The sequence below is a fragment of the Lissotriton vulgaris genome, chromosome 3_2, assembly GCF_964263255.1.
Source record: "Lissotriton vulgaris chromosome 3_2, aLisVul1.2, whole genome shotgun sequence".
Classification (NCBI taxonomy): Eukaryota; Metazoa; Chordata; class Amphibia; order Caudata; family Salamandridae; genus Lissotriton; species Lissotriton vulgaris.
Genome location: NC_141690.1, coordinates 133,626,781 through 133,649,611, shown reverse-complemented (window position 1 = coordinate 133,649,611; position 22,831 = coordinate 133,626,781). Strand labels below are relative to the sequence as shown.

Sequence of the window (22,831 nt, the reverse complement as noted above, 5' to 3'; positions counted from 1 at the left end):
TCAATGCACAGGAACACACAATTCAAATGATGCTGACACACTTGAACTACGCAGCAAGTGTGCCAAGGTCTGTGCATGGTAGATGGACTCTGCCCCTGGCTCATGTGATATGCAGGGAGTGGACGAAATCTGTGTTACCCAGCGCATATATCCACCTGTGGATAAGAGTTGCAACTTCAATAACCGCTCAAGGCCATACCCCTACGTTATGTTGTAAATGTGCAACAATGTGCTGTCCAACTCCGTCATTCACACTCAAGATGTCAAACTTCACGAAAGAATGTCCCTATATTAGGCTGTAAATCCTACTTGCCACCTTGTTATCCATGCAGGTTTACTGTGCACACAATCCATCCTGCTAAGTAACATGTCATGACCACACTTACACATTCAACAGATTTTCCAGTGATAGTATAAGTTGCATAGAAGGTAAAACGCCACACTCCACTGCATCACCCCTGACATAAGTGGAACCAGTATTCTAAAGTAGTAACCATTATTTACTAAAGTACAAAATAAACTAACCAAAACTAACACTACAACTAATCTAATCTAAACTAACTTGAACAAAGGGAATGATAACCTAAACTACCAACCATAACTAATCCTAAACATGCCACAACATATCTAAGACATCAACCCCCCTCCCACCCTTAAGGCACATAATGAGACTGGACAAAGACATCTAAGCTAAACATGAACTAACTGCACAGTTATCCTACATAAATATATATTTCTTTCTGTTTTTTTCTTATTTTTTTAACAACAATGACATCAACCCACCCACAAAGGAAAAATAAACTTATCGCCAAATACTATAGGATAATAGATATCTTAAACTACCTTGAATCTGACACTAACTTTTCCTACAATACAACTACACTACCCAACACTTAAAATACTTACTTAACACTAACTAAAATCAAGGTAAAACATTGGGGGGAAAGAAGAAGAGGGAGATGGGGCTCAAAATGTCCAGTCGTAATGAGAGACCCAGGGCTGCCTTCATGTTCTGCAGGTGCCTGGTAGGCTCCAACATTTCCCTTCGTATTTCAGACAGCAAAACATTATTGTCCAATATAGTGCGCCGGTCCAGCACAGTGAATGGCACCACCTGATCTACTGGTGCAGGTGGCATTGTCCCTTTGGTGTGTGATGTTGAAGGGGGATGGGTTACTGCCTGTCCACGCCAGGAGTCACGCCGGTCGCCAGAGGGGCTAGGGATGGCCTGTGTGCCACTCTTGCCCCAGTGTGTCATTACCTCGGGCACCGACTTCCAACACCCAGCTGCCCAGTCTTCTTGGTACCTCGGTGCCATGTTTCGAAATCCCTTCGAGACTTTGCGGATGTGGAGGTACCGGTCCTTCTTCACCTGGAAGGTGGGGGACTTCTCTGGCGACATGTTGTCTGTAAAATAATGACAAAATGCGAGTCCAGTAGACTATGTCAATGTTCTCCATTTACCTCAGAAACACAAGGTCAGTACAACATGGGAGCCTACACAAACGTAACATTGTGAAGTTAGAGAGTGACCTGGACAATGATATGTTGAATTCAGGATCAGTGACTACATGCTGGGGAGACTGACATGACAGTGCATGTCATGTGACATGTACTGTCACAAGCAAATGAGACTGTCAGTGTCAAATGATGGGGCTATGACATGCCCTGCTTGTGGGTATATGGGATATAGCATTAGAGAGAGTAGGGTTTGATCCCTCGTGGAGCCAGGTTTCAGTAATAAACCAAACATGCGGCTTCGCTTCCACAAGGAGATCATACCGTTGAAATTCATGTTTCCTCATAGACCTGGTATTAATAATCATAGCTTTAAAATTTTCCCTGTTCACCTCATTCAAGGGGACATGTGAATTGAGAGTATGGTCATTTCCCCCACAGGCCCCTCCCTCGCCATCTCTGGGGACTGCCTTCCATTTGCAGAGGTTACACAGCAATTGGTCAGAGTCGCCTGATAGTTTCATTAATGGACAACACATTTCCTGACTACCAATCCTCATAAGGCTGTCTCTACTATATGTAAGCCTAAGAGTGCTCTTACCTCCATTACTACCAGAAGAATGGACAGCATTTCCGTCGCCTAGCGCCTCTGGCACGCTGACGGGCGCAGACGGGCTTGCCTTGGGCGCGCCAGTGGCGCGCCCACTGCGCACGAGCGCAGTGTCCCTTTTAAAGCCCTCCAGATCAGCTAGACCACCCTACAACAGGAAAAATGGCGGCTTGGGAGTATTTATTTATTTATTTATTTATTTTTGCAATTTATTGAGCGCGAACGAATACCCGCAGGCGTCTCGGCACTAGATTATTCACCTAATTTTCCCAAGATGAAAAAGGCTCCTGAAGGTTAATTATCAATATTACTGATTAAAAAGCCAGGTCTTCAATCTTTTGCGAAACTGCAAAAGTGAGGGCCTTGTCCTAATGTGCTGCAGCAAGGTATTCCATAATTTGGGTGCCGCGACTAAAAAGCGTTGATCACCCGATGAAACTGTTTTAGACCGTGGTACCACTAGTTGGTTAAGAGTAGCAGATCGAAGCTGTCTGGCAGGTTTATAGGGTATCAGCTGGTCCTTAAAGTAATGTGGTCCTTGGTCATGAAGTGTCTTGTATACTATGCAAAATGTATTGTCTGAAGCTTATTGGTTACCCTGACCTGGGCATTTAGGAATAGGCCATTGCAATAGTCAAGGGAAGATAAAACGAAAGAGCTAACCAATGTTTTAGCAGCTACATCTGGCAAAAACGGGATGATTTTTCTGATCAATCTTAGTTTGTGATGGGCTGTTGCCGCTACTGTGTTTGCATGTGCCACAAAGTTAAGATCCACATCAAAAATTACTCCCAGGTTCCTGACCTTGAGGGCCGGGCTAGGAGGGACTCCAAAGGCTGATGGCCACCAGGTTGCTGACCAGTCTGGTAAAAGGGGTCCAAAGATGAGCACCTCCGTTTTTTCGGAGTTGAGTTTAAGGCAGTTGGATGCCATCCACTCTCCGATTGCTAGCATTCCACATTGGAAGCGCTCTGCCACCTCGTGTCCTTCGCCTTTAATGGCCAGAACCAATTGTGTGTCATCAGCGTAGGAGCGTTAGGCTCATCCCATATGCTTTGATGACATTAGCAAGGTCCGACACATAGATATTAAATAGTGTCGGACTTGGGGATGAGCCTTGAGGAACCACACACGGTAGTGACAGCTTGGCCGAATGGTATGGCCCCAGGGTGACAGCCTGTGTTCTATCGGCCAGGAAGGATGCAAGCAGATCTCTCGCTGTATGGTGAATGCCCATCTTTCCGACACGGTCGACCAAGATCTTATGGTGGACCGTGTCGAAGGCCGCCGATAAGTCAAGCAGTACAAGTACTGCTGTCCCTCCCTGGTCTCGAATTGCCCTGATGTCGTCTGCGGCTTTGATTAAGGCGGTTTCAGTACCATGATATCTTCGGAAACCGAATTGTGAATCATCTAGTAGAAGATGTTTCTCTACCTGCTCGGCTAGTTGTTGATTCATGGCTTTTTCGATCACTTTGGCTAAGAAAGGGAGGCTTGCAATGGGCCTATAATTCTTTAATTCGGCCTTATCCAGACTTGCTTTCTTCAACAGGGGTTTCACCAGCGTGTTCTTTAAGGAATCCGGGAATGTCCCAGAACCCAATATAGAATTGCAAACTAAAGTAATGGCCTGGATGAGTGTGTCCATCACCGGTGGGAGGACTGAAAACGGACAGGGATCTAGTGCTGATCCTGTCTTAATAGAGGAGACAATGATCTTTATTTTATCAGTCGTGAGAGCCTTAAAGCTGGTCAAAACCTTACCCGAAGGCAAATGAAAAGGAGCTGTTATTGTCGGGTTCGGAGTAAAAGCCTGGTAGAAGTCATTTACTTTAGAGAAAAAGAAATTGGCCAGTGCATCACAGAATGATTGTGAGGGGTGCGGGGTAAGATCTGGGGCATTACCTGACAGAGTTCTCGTGATGTCGTATAATTGCCTACTCGAGTTTTTAGCTTTTTCAATTTGATCTGAAAAGAACGTTTTTTTTGCCACCGTGATCATAGCTTTATAAACGGTCAATGAATCTTTATATTTGGCCTTACTCTCTGTATCATAGGTTTTGTGCAAATGCCTTTCCCTATTCCTACTCAGTTGTTTTTGCCTCCTTAGTTCCTCTGTGTACCATGGGGCAGATGGTGTGGTTCTATTCCTGGATTGGATTTTAATTGGTACTAGGAGATTGGTGGCATGGCCTAGCCAGTCATGAAATTGTCGAGTAGCGATATTAGGATCAGTGGACAGAGATGGGCGTGTACTGTCCAATAACTTTGTTAATTCAGTCTGGTTTATATTTTTCCATACTTTAAAGGAACCTGGGATAGGCGTAGTGACTTTTTTTCTCAAGATTTCATTAATAGTCAGTCTGCTAAATATGGCATGATGGTCAGTCCAGGGCATGGGTAGGATGTTTAATATATGTAAGCCCTCAACATTGGAGAAGATACAGTCTAAGGTATGCCCCGCCTGATGGGTGCAGAGACAGTCTGCACCCCGGTTCCAGCCCCGCCAGATCACCAGGTACCAACCCCCAATTCAAATTCCCATCCAAAGAAAATAAAACAGTTTGTCCACATCAATATTAAAAACAATAGTTTCTCACAATTGTTTCTATTTGAAAAAGATTGTCCCAAAAGAGCAAAGCGCTGGGAGCAGGAGCGCGAAGCAGCATCAGTTCTAAACAAGGGTTGAGGGTGCTAGCGCATCGCCCCTCTTTAAGCCCTCCAGATCAGCTAGACCGCCCCATAGGAGGAAAAATGGCGGCTCTGGAGTATTGGCAGACACAGTCTGAACCCAGGTCGAGCCCCGCCAGATCATCAGGTACCAACCCCCAATTCAAATTCCCACAGAAAGAAAACAAAACAGTTTGTCCAACATCAATATTAAAAACAATAGTTTCTCACAATTGTTTCTATTTTAAAAAGATTGTGCCAAAAAAGCAAAGCGCCGTGAGCAGGAGCACGAAGCAGCATCAGTTCTAAACAATGGTTGAGCGCGCTAGCGCAGTGTCCCTCTTTAAGCCCTCCAGATCAAGTAAGTAAGTAAGTAAGTAATGTTTATTTGTACATGATTAATTAAAATCTTTACAAAAATATAAAACTCCAGTAGGAACATTAAAAACAGTATGTAATTAAACTTAAAAAGTACAAGATTTATTGGGATCAATTCAAGGTTGTCCTCAGGGCCTAATAAGGACTTCAAACACTATTAAGTCTTTTTCTTATTGAGTCAAAGAACTTCACAACCTGGCAGTTCAGTTTGATATTACTGGCGTTAAAGCATAGTTTGACTGCCTGCCTGCAGGTCCGAACAGCATGTGATTTAAAAGATGGTAGCAAAAGGTTAGACCTCAAATCCCTCAGTCTGGGGCATGTACAAATCACATGAACAATGCCCTCCTTACCGGACTTAAACAGGCGACACTGTTGCGAAGAGTGTGTTCTCTCCCACGGGGGGAGGTGTGGCAGTATCGGGATTACCCCAAGGCGTAATTTTAGAAACTTTTCTTTGGCTGTTATTTTCATCCCAGTATTGAGGTATGCTTGTTTCTGTATTTTACCATAATCGCCCAGGTTTGTCCATCCATGCACTCTGTTTGCTAAGTCCATCTTGTCTTCAATCACTGAGATAATACGTGCTGATTTTTTTACTAGTTTTTTGAAGGACAGGAGGTCTATAGCCATTTCCCAAGTGTCAGTCAAACCTAGAACTTTAGTTGATTCGAATAAGTAGTCTCTAGGCAACGAATTACGATGCAGGAGTAACTCTTCCCAAACGTTGGCATTTAGGGAGTCTGCTTCTGCATTGCGAATCGTGCGCCAACTGGCTACGTTCGCACTCCGCCTTTCTAGTGTTTGTTTGAGGAGGCCAAATTCTAAATGAATCTGAGCAGGAGACGCATATTTAGGAAGATTAAAAATAGCCCTATATTAGTTGGCTATGACTGTGTCCAGCAGTGCGGCGTCCTTCCCGTGAAGAGAATCACTCCTGTATGTGAGCGTTGGTTGTAATTTCGCACGCAGGATTCAAGGAAGGGTTTGAGAGTGAAATCGGGGAGTTTGGCCTTTAATGATTTTAATGCCAGATAAGTCATTGTGGCCTTCCCTCAGATGGAATGAAGTTGTGCCCTAAGCGTATTATTTGAGTCCAGGAGAACACTCAGGTACTTGTATGTGGCTACACGGTCAAGCTTTTCCCCTTTCACGTGCCAGCTGGGATTCCTCTTTTTCCTGTAATCAGTCATGACCATTGACTTGTTGAAATTTATTTGAAGGGCATTCTTTGCTGAGAAGGCGTAGGCTGCGTTCAAGAGGTGCTGAAGACCTATTGGCGAGCGACTTATCAGCACCAGGTCGTCCGCGTATAACAGGTTTAAGAGGGTGATTTTCCATAGCTTGGGGGCATGGTTGCGGCATTTATCTAGTTCTGCAGGTAAATCCGCTAAAAAAAGGTTGAATAGTATGGGCGCTAATAAGCACCCCTGCTTTAGTCCTTTTGTCATCCTTATCTGCTTCGAAAGATGTGTACCTGCCCCAAGTTTAATTTTAATCCAAGTATTGGAGTGAAGCAGTATTAGGACGTCTAGGAGATGTTTCGGAATACCCCAATGGTATAGTTTGTGCCAAATTCTGTTGCGGTCCACATGGTCGAAGGCAGCAGTATAACCAATGAACGTGAGGATTAAAGATGACTTGGTTGCTTTTGCTGCACCCATCAGAAGGGACAGTGGCATGATGTTAGTTGTGGTCCCTTGGCCTTTGCAGAAACCCGTTTGGTTAAGTGGGATGATGGCGTTTTCAGAGGCCCATAACGATAATTCCTCCAGGATAAGTCGGGCTGATTATTGACCTGTGCCAGGAGTCAGGAAGAGACAAGGCCAGCCTTGTGTTGTTGAATACTAATGTCAGAGATGCGCTCCAGAAATCTACATCTGAATTATACAGCATAGGGGGTATTCCATTCGGCCCTAGTGCTCCGTTGGGTCTCCCCTTTCGTTATTTACCGTCTGATATCTGCTGGGGTAAATCGCATTGGCCCTGGCTCGACATCCTTTGCAGGTCTTTGTTCCATTTTTGAATTAACAGCTTTCGATGGGCACATGTCCTCATGCTCCCACATTTTGTGCGTTTTTACGCCCGTGTGATGGTTACATTTCTTCTCTTTTTCAGGCCTTGTTGTTTTAATGCGGGAAGACATTATTGCAGTGTCTCCTGCAATGTCATCATTATTGAAGTGCGACAATAAATATTTGGTCCATACTTCCTCTGATATATGTGAATTTTGCCCAAAGTGGTCAGGGTTCTGTATCCTTTTTACCATTTGCCAGAACCTAGAGCTGTTTTTCTGCTTCCCTTCATAGAGAAGTTTTACCCAAAGATCTTCATTTCTTTGCTTCTGGCTTTCCCATTTCATCCGTTTGAGCTGTTTTTTCGCTTCCCGGAGAACCACTTGGAGGCTGTGGTTTACCTGGTCCTTTCGCATACGTCTCAGGGTTTGGTTTATTAATCGCTTTTGTGTTTTCATGTCCCGGCATGAATGTCTCCAAGTTGAGGACCCCTTCCCTTGCGAGAGTTGTTAGGCACCGCACTATTCATTTTCTCCCTAATGGCGTTGATGACATTTTGCCAGACGATGGACAGCTTAGTTGAGGAGCCGGAGGCTTAGGAGAATAGGATTTTCGCAGTGGAGCTGATAGAGTCAATGTTGTCGGGGTTGCACCGTAGCTGCCTTAAGTTTGAACTGACTTCTGTTTCTGGGCCAATAAGGGGTTCAATTTCCAGTTTCAAATTGGATGTTTTTTCAGCCACTAGGGGCAGATGATCACTGAGATCGCTCGCCTCTATTTTGAATGATGTCACCCAACAGAACATATTCAGAGACATGCACATGTAGTCAAGATGCGAGGAGTGTGTGTTAGAGTGAAAGGTGGCTGTTGGAGGATCGTCTTCGGCGTAGCGACTGTTTAAGGTCCTAAGGTTAAGTTGTTCCAGATCAGCTAGCCTGCCCCACAGGAGGAATAATGGCGGCTCGGTAGTATGGGCAGAGACAGTCTGCACCCCAGTTCAAGCCCTGCCAGATCACGAGGTACCAAACCCCAATTCAAATTCCCACAGAAAGAAAATAAAACAGTTTGTCCAGCATCAATATTAAAAACAATAGTTTCTTAAAATTGTTTCTATTTAAAAAGATTATGCCAAAGGAGCAAAGCGCTGTGAGCAGGAGAGCGAAGCAGCGTCAGTTCTAAACAAGGGTTGAGCGCGCTAGTACATGGGTGGTGTAGGGCTCTCAATTTGAGTTATAAAGACACGCCAAGCCATCCTGTATGTGATTGGCCCCATAAATCATGAGTAAGGCAATTCATCGCAAATCGCTGCATCGTCTTACTTTGCTCCCGGGAAGGGTTCCATGGGCTTTGCAGTGGGTTGCCCCATGCAACACCCATTTGATGCTGCCACAGATTTACAAAATCATGTAAACCTGGGGAAATGTCAAATGGTATGCCTCCTGGGGTGAGGCATCATGAGGAGAATAGTTCTCCTTGTTTATTCCTTTTTCTATGTGGACTGCATTCGGCAGCACACATAGAAAGAGGAAAACGCCTCTGAGGATTGTTTTTGTGCAGATAGGTGCCCCGTCCTGCACAAAAACAATCATGCATGCACCCGAGGAACCCTTGCATCATGGTGCAAGGGTGTCTGCGATGGCACCAGGCTGCCAAGATGGAACGAGCGCAGGAAGAAAGGACTGGAATGCACTGCATTGCTTCAATACAGTGCATTCCTGCCCTTTAACTTTGGCATAGGGCAGTGCGCTGCTCAACCTCAAAATCCTACAAATGAGCCGCCTAGTCCCTCCGCTATATACTATTATCAATCTCAACACAGTTAACCTACCCCATGACTGTTTTAAGTTTTTAAATTTTTTTTATTCACTCTTTATTTTCTATGAATATTATCTGCATTAATGGAAATTTTAAACTAAAGAAGTAAGTGTACATGCAATTTTTGGAAGAAGAAAACAGAAGGGCTAACAGTATGATATGGCGCACACAGATTACAACATAAATATAATAAATGTAACTAAAACCAAACTAAAGCATCATGCAATTTTTCAGCAGTTAAATAAATGTTCAATAAATCCTGACTACCCTCTATTCACCCAACAGCATATTTTCCAACTACAGCTTAAAATAGGAAACTTTCATCCTTATCTTTTTGATAATCAGCTGATTGGATCCATATTTCTCCATTCATTTGAAAGCGAAATAACATCACAAAAATATGTTTTCAAAGATAAAGAGCTTCCTTGCACCCTTTCATAAATCATTGTAGTAGTTCAGTGGCAGTATACAAATCACATAGTGAAACAGCAAGTAGCAGGGCAACCGGGCGGACTTATGCAGGGCACACTATCGATAGGAGAGTGCACCAACTCAGACAAGTTAGCTTTATCTCCATACAGTTTTCAAAATTAATGCTATAGTATTAATACGTTTTCAAACCCGCAGTCCATTTTTCTTTCACAATATTGCTTTCCCATAAGAACGCTTGAGGAAAACGTTTGATAAACAGTGCATTTGAAGATTTTCCTCTAATTTATTTTTGAAAAAGTTAGTAGAACGATTGAAAACTGAATAGGATTATGAAGGTTTTAGGTGGAGGTTTGGATTTCTCTTGTAAATACTGGGGGGCATATGTACACGGATTGGCAATAACTATCGCTAACCTCAGTTAGCTTCAGTTTTTTTATTGCTGTGTACCACGGAAAGCTATCTCAGTGTTAGCGGCGTATTCACAACATGCCGCTAACTGGCGATAGTTTTCCTTCCCGGGTAAACTTTCCGGCGTTAAGAATAGTTAAGAATAGTGGCACAGTGATAAAAATCCTGACGCTAATCTGACAAAAGTGGCGATGGGCCAATTAGCATCCAGAGACTGCATGCTAAATAGAGTGAGTCCTAGTTAGGCGGGAAAAACCACTATAAAACGCCTGCTATGTAGCCCAAACATAAAAAAAACACAAAAAACAGGGAAATGTACAGAAGAACCTCGGAGGAAGCTGGAACCAGTACCGAGGCCAACAACAACTCCCCAAACACACAGTAGGACCAGCCAGAGACCCAAGGGTAGGGCAAGGAGAAGAGGAAGAGGAAGACCCGGTTCAGTCAGCAGGCAAACCAGGTCCTGATTGAGGACGTGACGGAAAAACAACAACAGCTTTTTGTCTGCTCCACACTGTCATTGGCAATAACAAATGCAATATGGATGTCCATCGCAGCCAAGGTGAATGTTGTCAGAGAGGCGAGGAGGACAGTGGATGACTGCAAGAAGCACTGGCATTATGCTAAGCGCAGACTAAGGCAAAACTTGCAGCCAAACTCAAAGCAGCAATGCAGACTGAAGGTAGGAGTCCAGAGTCACAGGAGGAGCTGGAGGCGTTGGAGGAACAGGTGTCCACTGTCATCATCGAGGAGCCGGAGGTTGAAGTACCGGAACAGGATACTGCTGAACAGGCCCAGACACATCAGCAACAGGTAGAGTAACAACAATGGCCTGTGGGGCCGGGGGTGAATGTACCCAATGGCACTCATGCCCAATTAAATATCAGTCAGTGCATGTCTGTGGATCATGTCCCGGGTACCCTTGTCCCTGGTGCCATAGACATATATCACCCTACTCAACCAATACATTGCAAGTCACATATTGGTGGGCACATAGACTTTGAAATGTGCACAGAAAAGTAACCCTAATATAGTCCAAGATTAACATCAGACCACAAAATAAGGGCAACATGAAATAGTAAAGTGGCCCATTAACTGGAGATGCGGCAGGGTGTCAAGATGGCGCCCTTGCCTCAACACCATGTATTTTCATGTGCCAGTGTGTCTGATTCGTGTGTAAGAATGTGCATTTGCATCAAAGGGGACCTTACTGCACATACACAATCTTGCACTCAACTCAGACACACATGCACAATGTTGCATGTGTGCTCACATTGGTGGTGGCATGCCTACTCATGCCCATGATCAATCACAATCACAGTGCATCCTCATTTTGGTGTCAAAGAGATGCGGCCTTGTGCAGATGAACTGTATATGTGTGGTGATGAGGCAAGGGGGGAATTCTGACATCCTACAGCATCTGCAGTGAATGTGCCCCTTGCCTGTTCATGAGATTCAGTCCTGTATGCACCAAGTGAGAAAGCATTTAGTGAGTCTGCATACCATAAACACATGCATTGTCACAACAAAGTGATCATGTAGCCATCTGTCTAAAAGGTGCATATCCCACAATGCACACATTCAGCAGACTTGAGTCCAAATGTGATGTCATACTATGAGCAGGGGGCATATGGCCCCAACACTACAGTGCCTGGACTATGCATATCAGGAATGTGTCACCCAAATATGTGCGACATGACTTGTCTGTGTGCCATACTCACAGAACTACAAAGTCCCCTTAAAGAAGTATGACAACCTAAGTACGACAACAAGCAAGAATAGCAAAGTAGCACCAAATAATGGCAAGTAGCTACATGGCACCATAGCCCCTTATGTAAAAATGCACTACTCCACTCTCAAGTGTACCCATTTGCCATACAGAAAACAGCATTCCACATCAGTCCTGGTGTGATTTGCCCATTACACCATGATGTGCATGTAAACCTGTCTGCTTGGTAAATCTACTGTGCCAGTGAACAAATATGCAATCAAGTCTGTTATCATCCACTCGCAAAGCCCGGCATTCAATAATCTGAACCAGGACAGCATGTATCATCCATGTGACCATCAGCATGGCAAATACACAAGCCATTTGCTCCTGATGGGGGGCTGGGGGGTAGGGCCTGAGAACCACTAATATGCCTATGGAAATCCACATCCATCAAATCTAGGCCCACTTTCACACCACACGTGGGGCCAACGTTGAGGTGAATAGGTGTTGTAACTGTCTGTTCAGCCTGCAACAACAATAGAAACTCATGCTGCACCATACTCACAATGGGTAAGCCAACAAGAGGCAGTCAGCAATGCATGCAAGGAAAACCATGACTGACGACATGCGCACAAGAGAAATCACAAGAGACAAAGCTACCTGGATGTACATGTGTACTACATTGTGCAGCACACATAGAAACAGCTATTAGCCAATCATTGCCAATCTGCCTATAGGGTTCACTCATCACACATAACCATTCTCGCACCAAACCCAAGCACATGTGCACTACCCAGCAACCCTGACTGTCTGTGAGCCACATTGACAAGGCAAGTGACAGTGCATGATGAATTGCATGCCTGTACCATGAACATTTTAACATGGTGCAGGCTACGGTCACTGAAGTGGCCGAGTGTGGAGTTCCTCCTTAAAGGAGGAGGTCACACTCTGGCACTTCCTCATGTACATACAACCGCTGATGTAAAGAAGACTTCTGCTGCCAAACTATGCACAAGTGTCCCAACTTGATCAAGATCCATATGTACTCCAGCTTGCAACATCTCATCACTGTAACTGCACATAATCTTAAGGCTCACTGGCTGATGGGATAGGGCCATCAAAAAACTCAACAAGACTATTAGGGTCGAAGAGATAATTTACAGACCGGCCACAGTTCCAATCCCCAATTTACATAACCATACTAACCAACTGAACTGGGGTCCAATAAATGACAAGCCTTCAAATGCTATCAATATCCAAGGAGTTAGGAGAAGTAGAATAATGAAGGGAACAGAGATCATTGAGCAAAGCTTGGATTCCCATCCATTATCTGAGTGATCAATCTTATCATTTGGTTGTCCAGCAATATGGATGATATGTCTCCTGATCATGGAGACAAACTTCCAACATAGGAATTTGCTCAATGGAGTCTGCTATCAGACCCCTAAGAAAAGTGAGCCAGACTACACAGTGTTTCCAGTCTGTGATCACATAAAAATGAAAAGAGCAGTGCAATCCAAAACAAAAGTGTGTGATGTTAAAATAGAGTCATGAGGAGAAAATACAGACTTTATCAGAGTTATCGTCTCACCCTCTAAACTAAAAACCAGAACAGTGCAAAGGAGCAGTATTAACAAATAACTGGCAGATTAAATAAGGCCAACATGTTTCAGCCAATAGGGTAAGAGTGCCCTAGGCTTTTGTCAGGACCTCTGTTCTTATCACTTGCTACTGCTTCAATCACTCTCAAAAGAAGGTGAAAAAAGTGAGAAAACACAAAGTAACATAAGGTTGGAATAAATACAACCTACTGTGACATATTCTCCGCTTCAAGCGATGCAAATGGCATCTGTGAAAAACAAATAAAAACACATACCCATTAATTCACTCTGACATCAAAAACCTTGTATTTTACTAACCAAACAAGCAAACTTGGCAGTCTCTATTCAAAACCTTTTTCAATATCCATTTTTTAGTACACAGATCTATCCTTTAGAAACACCAAGTTCCTTGTCTAAACTCAGGGGATTACTTTAGATGTGTGTCTGATTTGAATGACACTTGTTGCTTCTCTCAGCATTTTAAGACCTTGGTTAGACTGAGTGTTATACCCCTTTCTGTTATAAAATTAAGAAAACTTGTTGGGGTTCACCGTCTGGGGTTTCTTCTGGCTTGCAATCATATGATGAACAATAGTCATCATGTACATGATGACAACTCCTAGGTTCGTGATATACTATCTGCTGGTTGAAATACCATTTGCTGTATTTTGAACTACAAGCGTTTCTAGCCCTAAACATCGAAGCAGTGGGATAGACTTTGTACGAGTCATTAGTCTGTATTATTACTGCTAATGCGACGGGATCCTCACTAAGATTCAGAGGTCATGAGTTTTACTTTCACTAGGATGGACTAAAACAAGCGTCTTCGTTTGTGTTTGCCGTATTGGCGTGTATGCTGTATTCACTGCGCGCCCAAACTACAAACTTGACGCTCATTACGTCAGTTTGTAGTTCTGAACACACAGTGCACTGGATGGCAGGACGCGGCCATTGCAGGTGTCTCGGCTTCAGAGGTTTCGAAAGAGAACCGGAGTTTGTCGAATTGGTGAGGCTCTGGTGTAACCTTTTTCTGCCTCCTGGCGGGCGGGGGAGCAGAATATGAGTCTGTTAGGCGTGGTTGCGATTGCGGTTGCCAGTGTTAAACAGAAAAAGGGAGTTGCTACCCTGCCTTGTAATTGATGATATAAATAAACTTTTGAGGCTTTACATGAAAGAAACACGCCTCTTTGTCTGTTGCCTCTGAACCAATGAGGTGCACTTGACCGATTGAGAGTTTCCAACACCAGTTCTGAATGAATGGTTCTGAAAAAAAGGACGCCGCCTAGTCCAGTCGTTGCCTCCCCCTTGTTACCGACGGGCAGGTAGGCTTTGGGGGTGACCTACACAGTTATCTGCTGGGGAATCAACCCAACAGGAGGATAAGCTGTTAGTTTGGTGGCTTAAAACTTCTTTATTGGGTGGTAAGATTACTGAAGTTAAGTGCCCCCATGTGAGTACTAGGACTATTAGTGATTTCTTAGAGTTTGTATAATGAGGGATGCAGTAAATGTGACGTTTTTCTTATGAATCTTTTGGACCTTAGGGGGGAGATGTCAATGGTTTTTCACCCGGGATACCACATATTACGGATATCACCCACAGACAACATAGGCTAGATTCTGCCTAATGTTTTTAAAATATTTTTTTTTTGCTGTGAGTAAAGATGTTGTGAGGAGTTCTCATTGTGGGGTTTTCTGAGTATTCCATTAATATATTCAAAAATATTTTTAAAATGAAATAGGATAACAACAGAGCTGTGGGTTGGAGGGTGTATGTGTAAAATGAACGAACATTTACATTATCCCTCTCTCCCCTTGCCGTTTTCTTGTCTTTTCTTTTTCTTTTGTAGAGAGGGGCCTCTTTATCCTGAGCTAGGTCCAGGTGAGGTGAGGTAAAGTCCCGGATCAAGACGGGTCAGGCATTAATGTTGATTCTATTTATTGAGATGAAGCTATATTATGCCACCTTGAGGCTTGTTTGATTAGTACAATACTGAGTTTTTGATGTGAGAGTGAATTAATTGAGTATGTGTTTGCAATGTTTTTCACAGATGCCATTTGCATCGCTTGAAGCGGAGGATATGTCACTGTAGGTTGTATTTATTCCAACCTTATGTTACTTTGTGTTTTCACCTTCTTTTGAGAGTGATTGAAGCAGTAGCAAGTGACAAAAACAGAGGTCCTGAAGAAAGCCTAGGGCACTCTTACCCTATTGGCTGAAACATGTTGGCCTTACCTAATCTGCTAGTTATTTGTTAATACTGCTCCTTTGCACTGTTCTGTTTTTAGTTTAGAGGGTGAGGCGATAACTCTAATAAAGTCTGTATTTTCTCCTCATGTCTCTATTTTAACATCACACACTTTTGTTTTCGATTGCACTGCTCTTTTGATTTCCATGTAATCACAGACTGGAAACACTGCGTAGTCTGGCTCACTTTTCTCAGGGGTCTGATAGTAGACTCCATTTGGCAAATTCCTATGTTGGAAGTTTGTCTCCATGATCAGGAGACATATCATCCATATTGCTGGACAACCAAATGATAAGATTGATCACTCAGATAATTGATGGGAATCCAAGCTTTGCTCAATGATCTCTGATGCCTTCATTATTCTACTTCTCCTAACTCTGTTTGTGGATATTGATAGCATTTGACGGCTGTCATTTATTGGACCCCCAGTTCAGTTGGTTAGTATGAAAGGGATAAGGGGCAGTAAAACCAGAGCTGCAGAGGTGAATCTCCTACAATGCAGTGCACAGAAACATAAATCTGAGCTAATCCACATTGACTACAATGTGGTTTAAAAGAGCATCACTCCCACTACTGAGCCGAGGACACAACTGGTGCAGCTTGTGTATAGAAATGGGCCTTTCACATTTGGCATAGCTGTAAACTGTGAGATGATAATGTACAACTACAACGTCACATCCGTGATGTTGTACAAATAATCACTATCTGGTTTCTAACAGGCATCTCCTCCTAAACAGTGAGAATGGATATTGTAATACAGTCTGCTAATAATCTCATCCAATTCATGACCATACTTGAAACACACATTTAACGGCATCTCCCCTTTACATTGCAGAGGTCGAAACATCACCTCTTGTACAGCAGACTGTCCCACTCTTCACTGATGAAGATGAGGAATTTTCTGCCATCAACCAGGACACCCTTCAACAGCTGCTAGACTCGTTAAGCACACCACCTCCGGAAGCAGGGCTATCTAGTTGCATCGTGGAAAGTCTACCCCCTGCAAAGACCACCCACCAGCAAGCACCTACCACCACAGCTGTCTCCCAGGACATTGAGGACCTACTACTGGTATTTCAACGCTGTGTGGTAGAGGTAGAGGTCCAGCAGGAGGTGGGTGTTACCAGCCTGGCCTCCAAACTCTATGCCATACGTGGGTGTCTGGGTCCCATTTGGGACCACCTACAGAACATCACAGACACCCCCGTCTGCTCCATGCTCTCTGACATTCCATGGCTGACATCACTGGTGTCATGAACAACTGTCCAGTCAGAGTGGCTCCATCGATGTCAGCCAGGAGTTGTCCAGCATGGGAATGATACTGGAGAACATGGAGCAGAATCAAGCGGAACAAATGGCTGGCACGGCTTCACACTGAGACGTAGCTGGAATCTTCCATGACCTGCAGCTGATCATCATTGCATTGCTGCATCAAGGTTTGGCAGAAATGAATGCTGCTGCTGCTTCTACATCCACATCTCCCCCCCCTGATGTGTCAGTGACTCACAGTGCCGCAGCCAATCTACCACCAAGCACATGTGAGGCACATGACACATCCGAGGATGAAGATGTAGATGAATCTGCATTAATGCAAAGAAAAAAGCGGTAGCATTCATCTGTGCCAAATGGAATCTTTTGCCTGGTTCAGTGCTTATCATCATTACCTGGAATATCAGCTTCCACTGTCTACAGATGTACTCTTTGACACTCAGCTTTGACCTCAGTATGGATTGCCATGATTTGCGTTGTTCCCAATGACACTGCAATCAACTTGCTGACTGAACTCAACCTCTTCCTCTGGACATGTCACCCCTGAATCACTCAGTCACGCCCCCAATGGGCATATCTGGAATGTGGGGCATGTTTGAGCCAAGTCCTAGCCCAATCTGCAACAGAGATAATGTGCATTAAATAAAATTATTGTAGTTACACCTGTGTGTGTTATCTATGGTCATTAAAGTATAGAAGTCAGTAACAATGTTGGGCCAGTGAATCCATCAAAAGGTACAGCAAGGAACATATGAGAAATGTCCATGTCTAACTGTGTCCCAGATAGGCAGTACGATTACATTTCACATTCCAAGATGTAGCATACCATATTCACATAGATGAAGAATCGTTAGGACATATGCCTACCAGCCACTTTTGGAACCACAATATCTGCTTCAGTGAAGTGGTGTTGGCAATAGGGACTTCTCCCAAAGTGCAAGTCCTCAGTCAGCCTCTTCCTGTGGACTAACAATGCCTTATCAATATGTCAGCCTTTCATGCTGTGACCACTGTGAGCGTATAGGGCAATGTGTCCAGGGATGTGTAGTGCATTGCAATGTGCTCATATTCAGATGTTCGACCACCATTTCAAGGGTGGCAACACTATGAGCCAATGCCAAAAGTAGCAGCTGGGAGAAGTGGCTATGACACTGGCACTACAGGGAGCAATGCTACATTTCCCTTTCTGTGTGCAGCCGAACTGTGGACCCAATTCACAAATGTGACCAGAGATAAAATCCTAACTGTCCGACTTTCGGTATTCACAAAAGGCAATTAGGAGTAGTAAAGTTATTATCCCTAACTTTACTACTCCTAAATGCTATTTGTGAATACCAAAAGTCGTACAGTTAGGACTTACTCGCAGATTACTTTTGTGAATTGGGCCCAGTTCTGCCATATGCAGTTTAATATAGATCCGCAAAATGACAACATCCTGCATGGGCAGGAGGCTGAGCCTCAATGCACAGGAACACACAATTCAAATGATGCTGACACACTTGAACTACACAGCAAGTGTGCCAAGGTCTGTGCATGGTAGATGGACTCTGATCCTGGCTCATGTGATATGCAGGGAGGGGACGAAATCTGTGTTACCTGGAGCATACATCCACCTCCCTGATGGATAAGAGTTGCAACTTCAATAACCGCTCAAGGCCATACCCCTACGTTGTGTTGTAAATGTGCAACAATGTGCTGTCCAACTCCGTCAGTCACACTCAAGATGTTAAACTTCACAAAACAATGTCCCTATATAAGGCTATAAATCCTACTTGTCACACTGTTATCCATGCAAGTTCACTGTGCTCACATCTAGGGTATCCTGACACAATCCCTCCTGCTAAGTAACATGTCATGGCCACACTTACACATTCCACGGATTTTCCAGTGATAGTATAAGTTGCATAAAAGGTAAAAAGCCACATTCCACTGTATCACTCCTGACATAAGTGGAACCAGTATTCTAAAGTAGTAACCATTATTTACAAAAGTACAAAATCAACTAACCAAAACTAACACTACAACTAATCTAATCTAAACTAACTTGAATAAAGGGAATGATAACCTAAATTATCAACTATAACTAATCCTAAACATGCCACAACATATCTAAGACATCAACCCCCCTCCCACCCTTAAGGCACATAATGAGACTGTACACAGACATCTAAGCTAAACATGAACTACCTACACAGTTATCCTACATAAATATATATTTCTTTTTGTTTTTTTCTTATTTTTTTAACAACAATGACATTAACCCACCCACAAAGGAAAAATAAGCTTATCGCCAAATACTATAGGATAATAGATATCTTAAACTACCTTGAATCTGACACTAACTTTACCTACAATACAGCTACACTACCCAACACTTAAAATACTTACTTAACACTAACTAAAATCAAGATAAAAAATTGGGGGGAAAGGAGAAGAGGGGGATGGGGCTCAAAATGTCTAGTCGAAATTGGAGACCCAGGGCTGCCTTCATGTCCTGCAGGTGCCTGGTATGCTCCACCATTTCCCTCCGTATTTCAGACAGCAAAACATTATTGTCCAATATAGTGCGCCGGTCCCGCACAGTGAATGGCACCACCTGATCTACTGGTGCAGGTGGCATTGTCCGTTGGGTGTGTGATGTTGAAGGGATATGTGTTACTGCCTGTCCACGCAGGAGCGACGCCGGTCGCCAGAGGGACCAGGGATGGCCTGTGTGCCACTCTTGCTACCATGTGTTAGCACCTCGGGCACCGACTTCCAACACCCAGCTGCCCAGTCTTCTTGGTAGCTCCGTGCCATGTTTCGAAATCCCTTTGTGACTTTGCGGATTTGCGTAAATTTACCCCTACAGCACCCATGGTACCCTGTGAGGTCCTAAACTTTGAGAAGGCTGTACTAAAGGAGGCTAACCAATTGAAAAGGAAACCTACATTCAACAATATGCCGAACAAACTTAGGCTAGCCATCACCTCCCTCACAGATAACAAAAGCATCATTGTCAAGCCAGTGGAAAAAGGGGGAGCCCCCGTAATTCTTGACATCGACTATTACGAACAGGAATGCCTAAGACAACTCAGTAGTACTCAATACTAGGAGAAGCTGGACACTGACCCTACGGAATGCCTCCAGACACAAATTAGAATCATTGTTAATGAGGCCGCCAATGAGGGTTGGATTTCCCCACAAGAAGCGGCCTTCCTGGTGAACAAGGATCCCAAGATACCATATTTCTATCTCCTCCCCAAGATTCACAAGGGCATTGTCCTTCCACCAGGACTCCCCCTAGTGTCTGCTATTGGTTCCCTACTTGAACCGCTTAGTCAATTCAGTGACTTCTTTCTATGCCCACTAGTCTAGGCCACACCTGCCTACCTTAAGGACACAGGTGAGGTCCTCAATTTGATCCAGGAGATGAATGATGAGAATACCGAAGTTATCAACCTTCTCCTCCCCCTTGATGTGGAAGCCCTTTTACACCAACATCCCTCAGGGCACCACCATCGAGGTAGTAGGGAACCTATTGAGAGAGGCAGACATGCCAATGAATACACTGGCAGACTTTATCCTGCCGTGCATCACCATCACACTCAAAAACAATTTTTTCATGTACAAGATCACTGCCTACTATCAGGTACAAGGTACCTCTATGAGTAGTACCTTTGCGCCTAGTCTGGCAGGGCTGTACATGTCATATTTTGAGACTACCCACATCTTCACAGATTCGAACCAGTTCCAGGAAAATCTTATCACCTCGAAAAGATATCAATGACGTCCTCATCCTGTGGAATGGTACTGAAGAAACCTGCGCTGAGTTCCACAAATGAATTAATTGCCTAAACTCCCACATACACTTCACTATGATGTCATCTGACAGGGCTACCTCTTTCCTGGATCTGCTCATCACACTTGAGAATGGTCAACTACACATGAAGACGTTCAAGAAGGCCACTGATTGCAAGCATCCTGAGCTTCAAGAGTTACCACCCCAAGGCACTCCGGGAGAATCTACCCTATGGCCATCCGGGATTTTGATGAACAACCTAACTCCCTCACCAGGAACCTGCATTAAAGGGACTACCCAGAAGAGGTCATCCGGAAGGCCAAAAAATGAGCCTGGAATAACAACCGCCAGGGCATTCTTGAAACCAGGGATCATCAGATGAGTGATGCCATTACCTGTGTTACTACCGTCAAGCCACTGTCTAACAAGATTAAGCAAATCATCAAAAGAAACTGGAGTATTCTTAACACTGGCTCACTTAACATCGAGCAACCTCGATTTGCCTTCAAGCGGACAGCCAACTTGCGTGACCAACTGGTCCATACTCAGCCACAGCCCAAGACAAAACCTCAGAATAATACACTGTGGAACTTACCCCCTGTGCCTGGACATTACCCATGTGGTTCATGTAGTGCCTGCCCCACGACTAAACACACAAAAACTCTCCAGATTGAGGACTTTTCATGTGAACAACGCACACACATGAACTGTACTGTGTGTAGATAATCACATACCCGTGTCAACTGAGATACGTTGGTATGGCCACAAGACCAATCAAGATCAGGATCAGTGAACACAGGGGCACTAACCACCGCGGCCGTACCGCAACTAAGATGACAAACCACCTCATTGAAACAGGACATTCATGTGACGAGATGCAGTGGACCATCCTGGAGGCAAACCAGATACGTACCAACTCTGCACTCCTAAGACGTGAACAGCGTTGGGTACATCACCGACGCACCCACATATGAGGTCTCAACGATGAGATACCGTGGGTTGAATTAAAACATTGAGTCCGAAACCCCACCTTGTCCTATAAAACCTCCTACTGCTGAAAACATAAAATCATGATCCTCTCACTCTCTTGGGATGGTTAACATCAGTGACACCCATTAACACAGAGGTAGTCTCATAGCACTCATGAACACATCCCTGCTCCTTGGAATGTGTGATACACTGTGTTTTTCTGTTATAAATGCTGGCACCTTTCAGATCCCTTTACCATCTAGAATCTATTTTCTGCTATTTTAGAGTGTTGTATGGAAACACACCCCATTGTATAACCATAATCACTTATGATGAGCATATTTGGCTGAGGAGCACTTCTGCCCATCTCTACCATGTAGAAATACTTCCCTCCTTTAGTCTCTCGCTCTACCGAGCCCTCCATCACTACATCTGTCGGTGTCAAGGGCTTCGGTTCCCACGCTTTTATCTATACCCTATCTTATGTATACTTTTTGCATACAGCACTTAATACATTACCAGCACGCGCAGGAACCATGCGTATTGAGCAGACCCTAGGGGTTCACTCTCAGCACTCTACGCATGTGTGGGCATAATGGATACCTACGCTGTACTCCCATGCATGCGCGCTTCGATAATACATGACGAAGCACCCGGAAGAGGGAGCCGCCCAAAACGCTGCACTGAGCGCTATATCACAGCCCCTACCTTCACTGCCAGACAACATGCAGGCTGGCACCAGGTCGGGTAGGTGTTGAGTGGCAACACATGCATGGAAACTGTGAGTATAAATGGCTGGACTTTGTCCACATCCTTCACTGTTTTAGAACTGTGGCATGAGCGTGTTCTCAACTGTTCATATCTTTACTTACTCCTTTTTTTACCCCATTCGTAACCCTTGAAGGTGTAGCATTACCTACGCCCAAGCACATGGAGTAATTCTCCAAGTGACTTTAGGTAAGGGCACACTCGTTGGGAACTTGGCTACGAAATTGGGGAACATGCCACGATGGTCTACTATTGCCTGCATATTACTGGAATGTGTGTGCTTCCTGTTGCGGTGTATATGTGTTCAGAGTCCGCAGGGGACACAAGGAGGACATATGTGCAGTCAACTGCCCCCAGCACCTGCGGGAAACCAGCAATGGCATAAAAGCCTTGCTTGGTCTCAAGCTGTTCCTGCACAGTGTTGGGGAAGCATAGGGGCTGGTGCGTCAGGCTGATGATGCCATCCACGTCAGTTGGGAGGAACCTTGATAGGGCTGACTGTGACACTCCCCCAACTCTAGCGGCTGTTTTTTTTAACATATCGTGGGTCCGGATGATTGTTGTAAATATTGCGAAGTGGGGTTAGCATGCGTTTTTGCATGGGAATGCCTACCTTGCATGTCATTAGTGATAGTTATCGCTAACATGGGTGGTGATGCTGAAAGCGGCATTAGCGGCAGAAAAGTGCCACTAACGCA

General features: G+C 44.3%; 1 protein-coding gene across 1 annotated transcript in view; it reads right to left on the bottom strand.

Annotated features, from left to right (window-relative positions):
- Positions 1-783: 783 nt before the first annotated feature.
- LOC147725418 (uncharacterized) overlaps positions 784-22,831 on the bottom strand; it is a 301,666-nt gene continuing 279,618 nt past the window's right edge. The window contains exon 5 of the mRNA XM_086964528.1: positions 784-1,407. Coding sequence (XP_086820654.1) covers positions 923-1,407 — 485 coding nt within the window. The 3' untranslated portion in view covers positions 784-922. The remainder of the gene's footprint in view (positions 1,408-22,831) is intronic.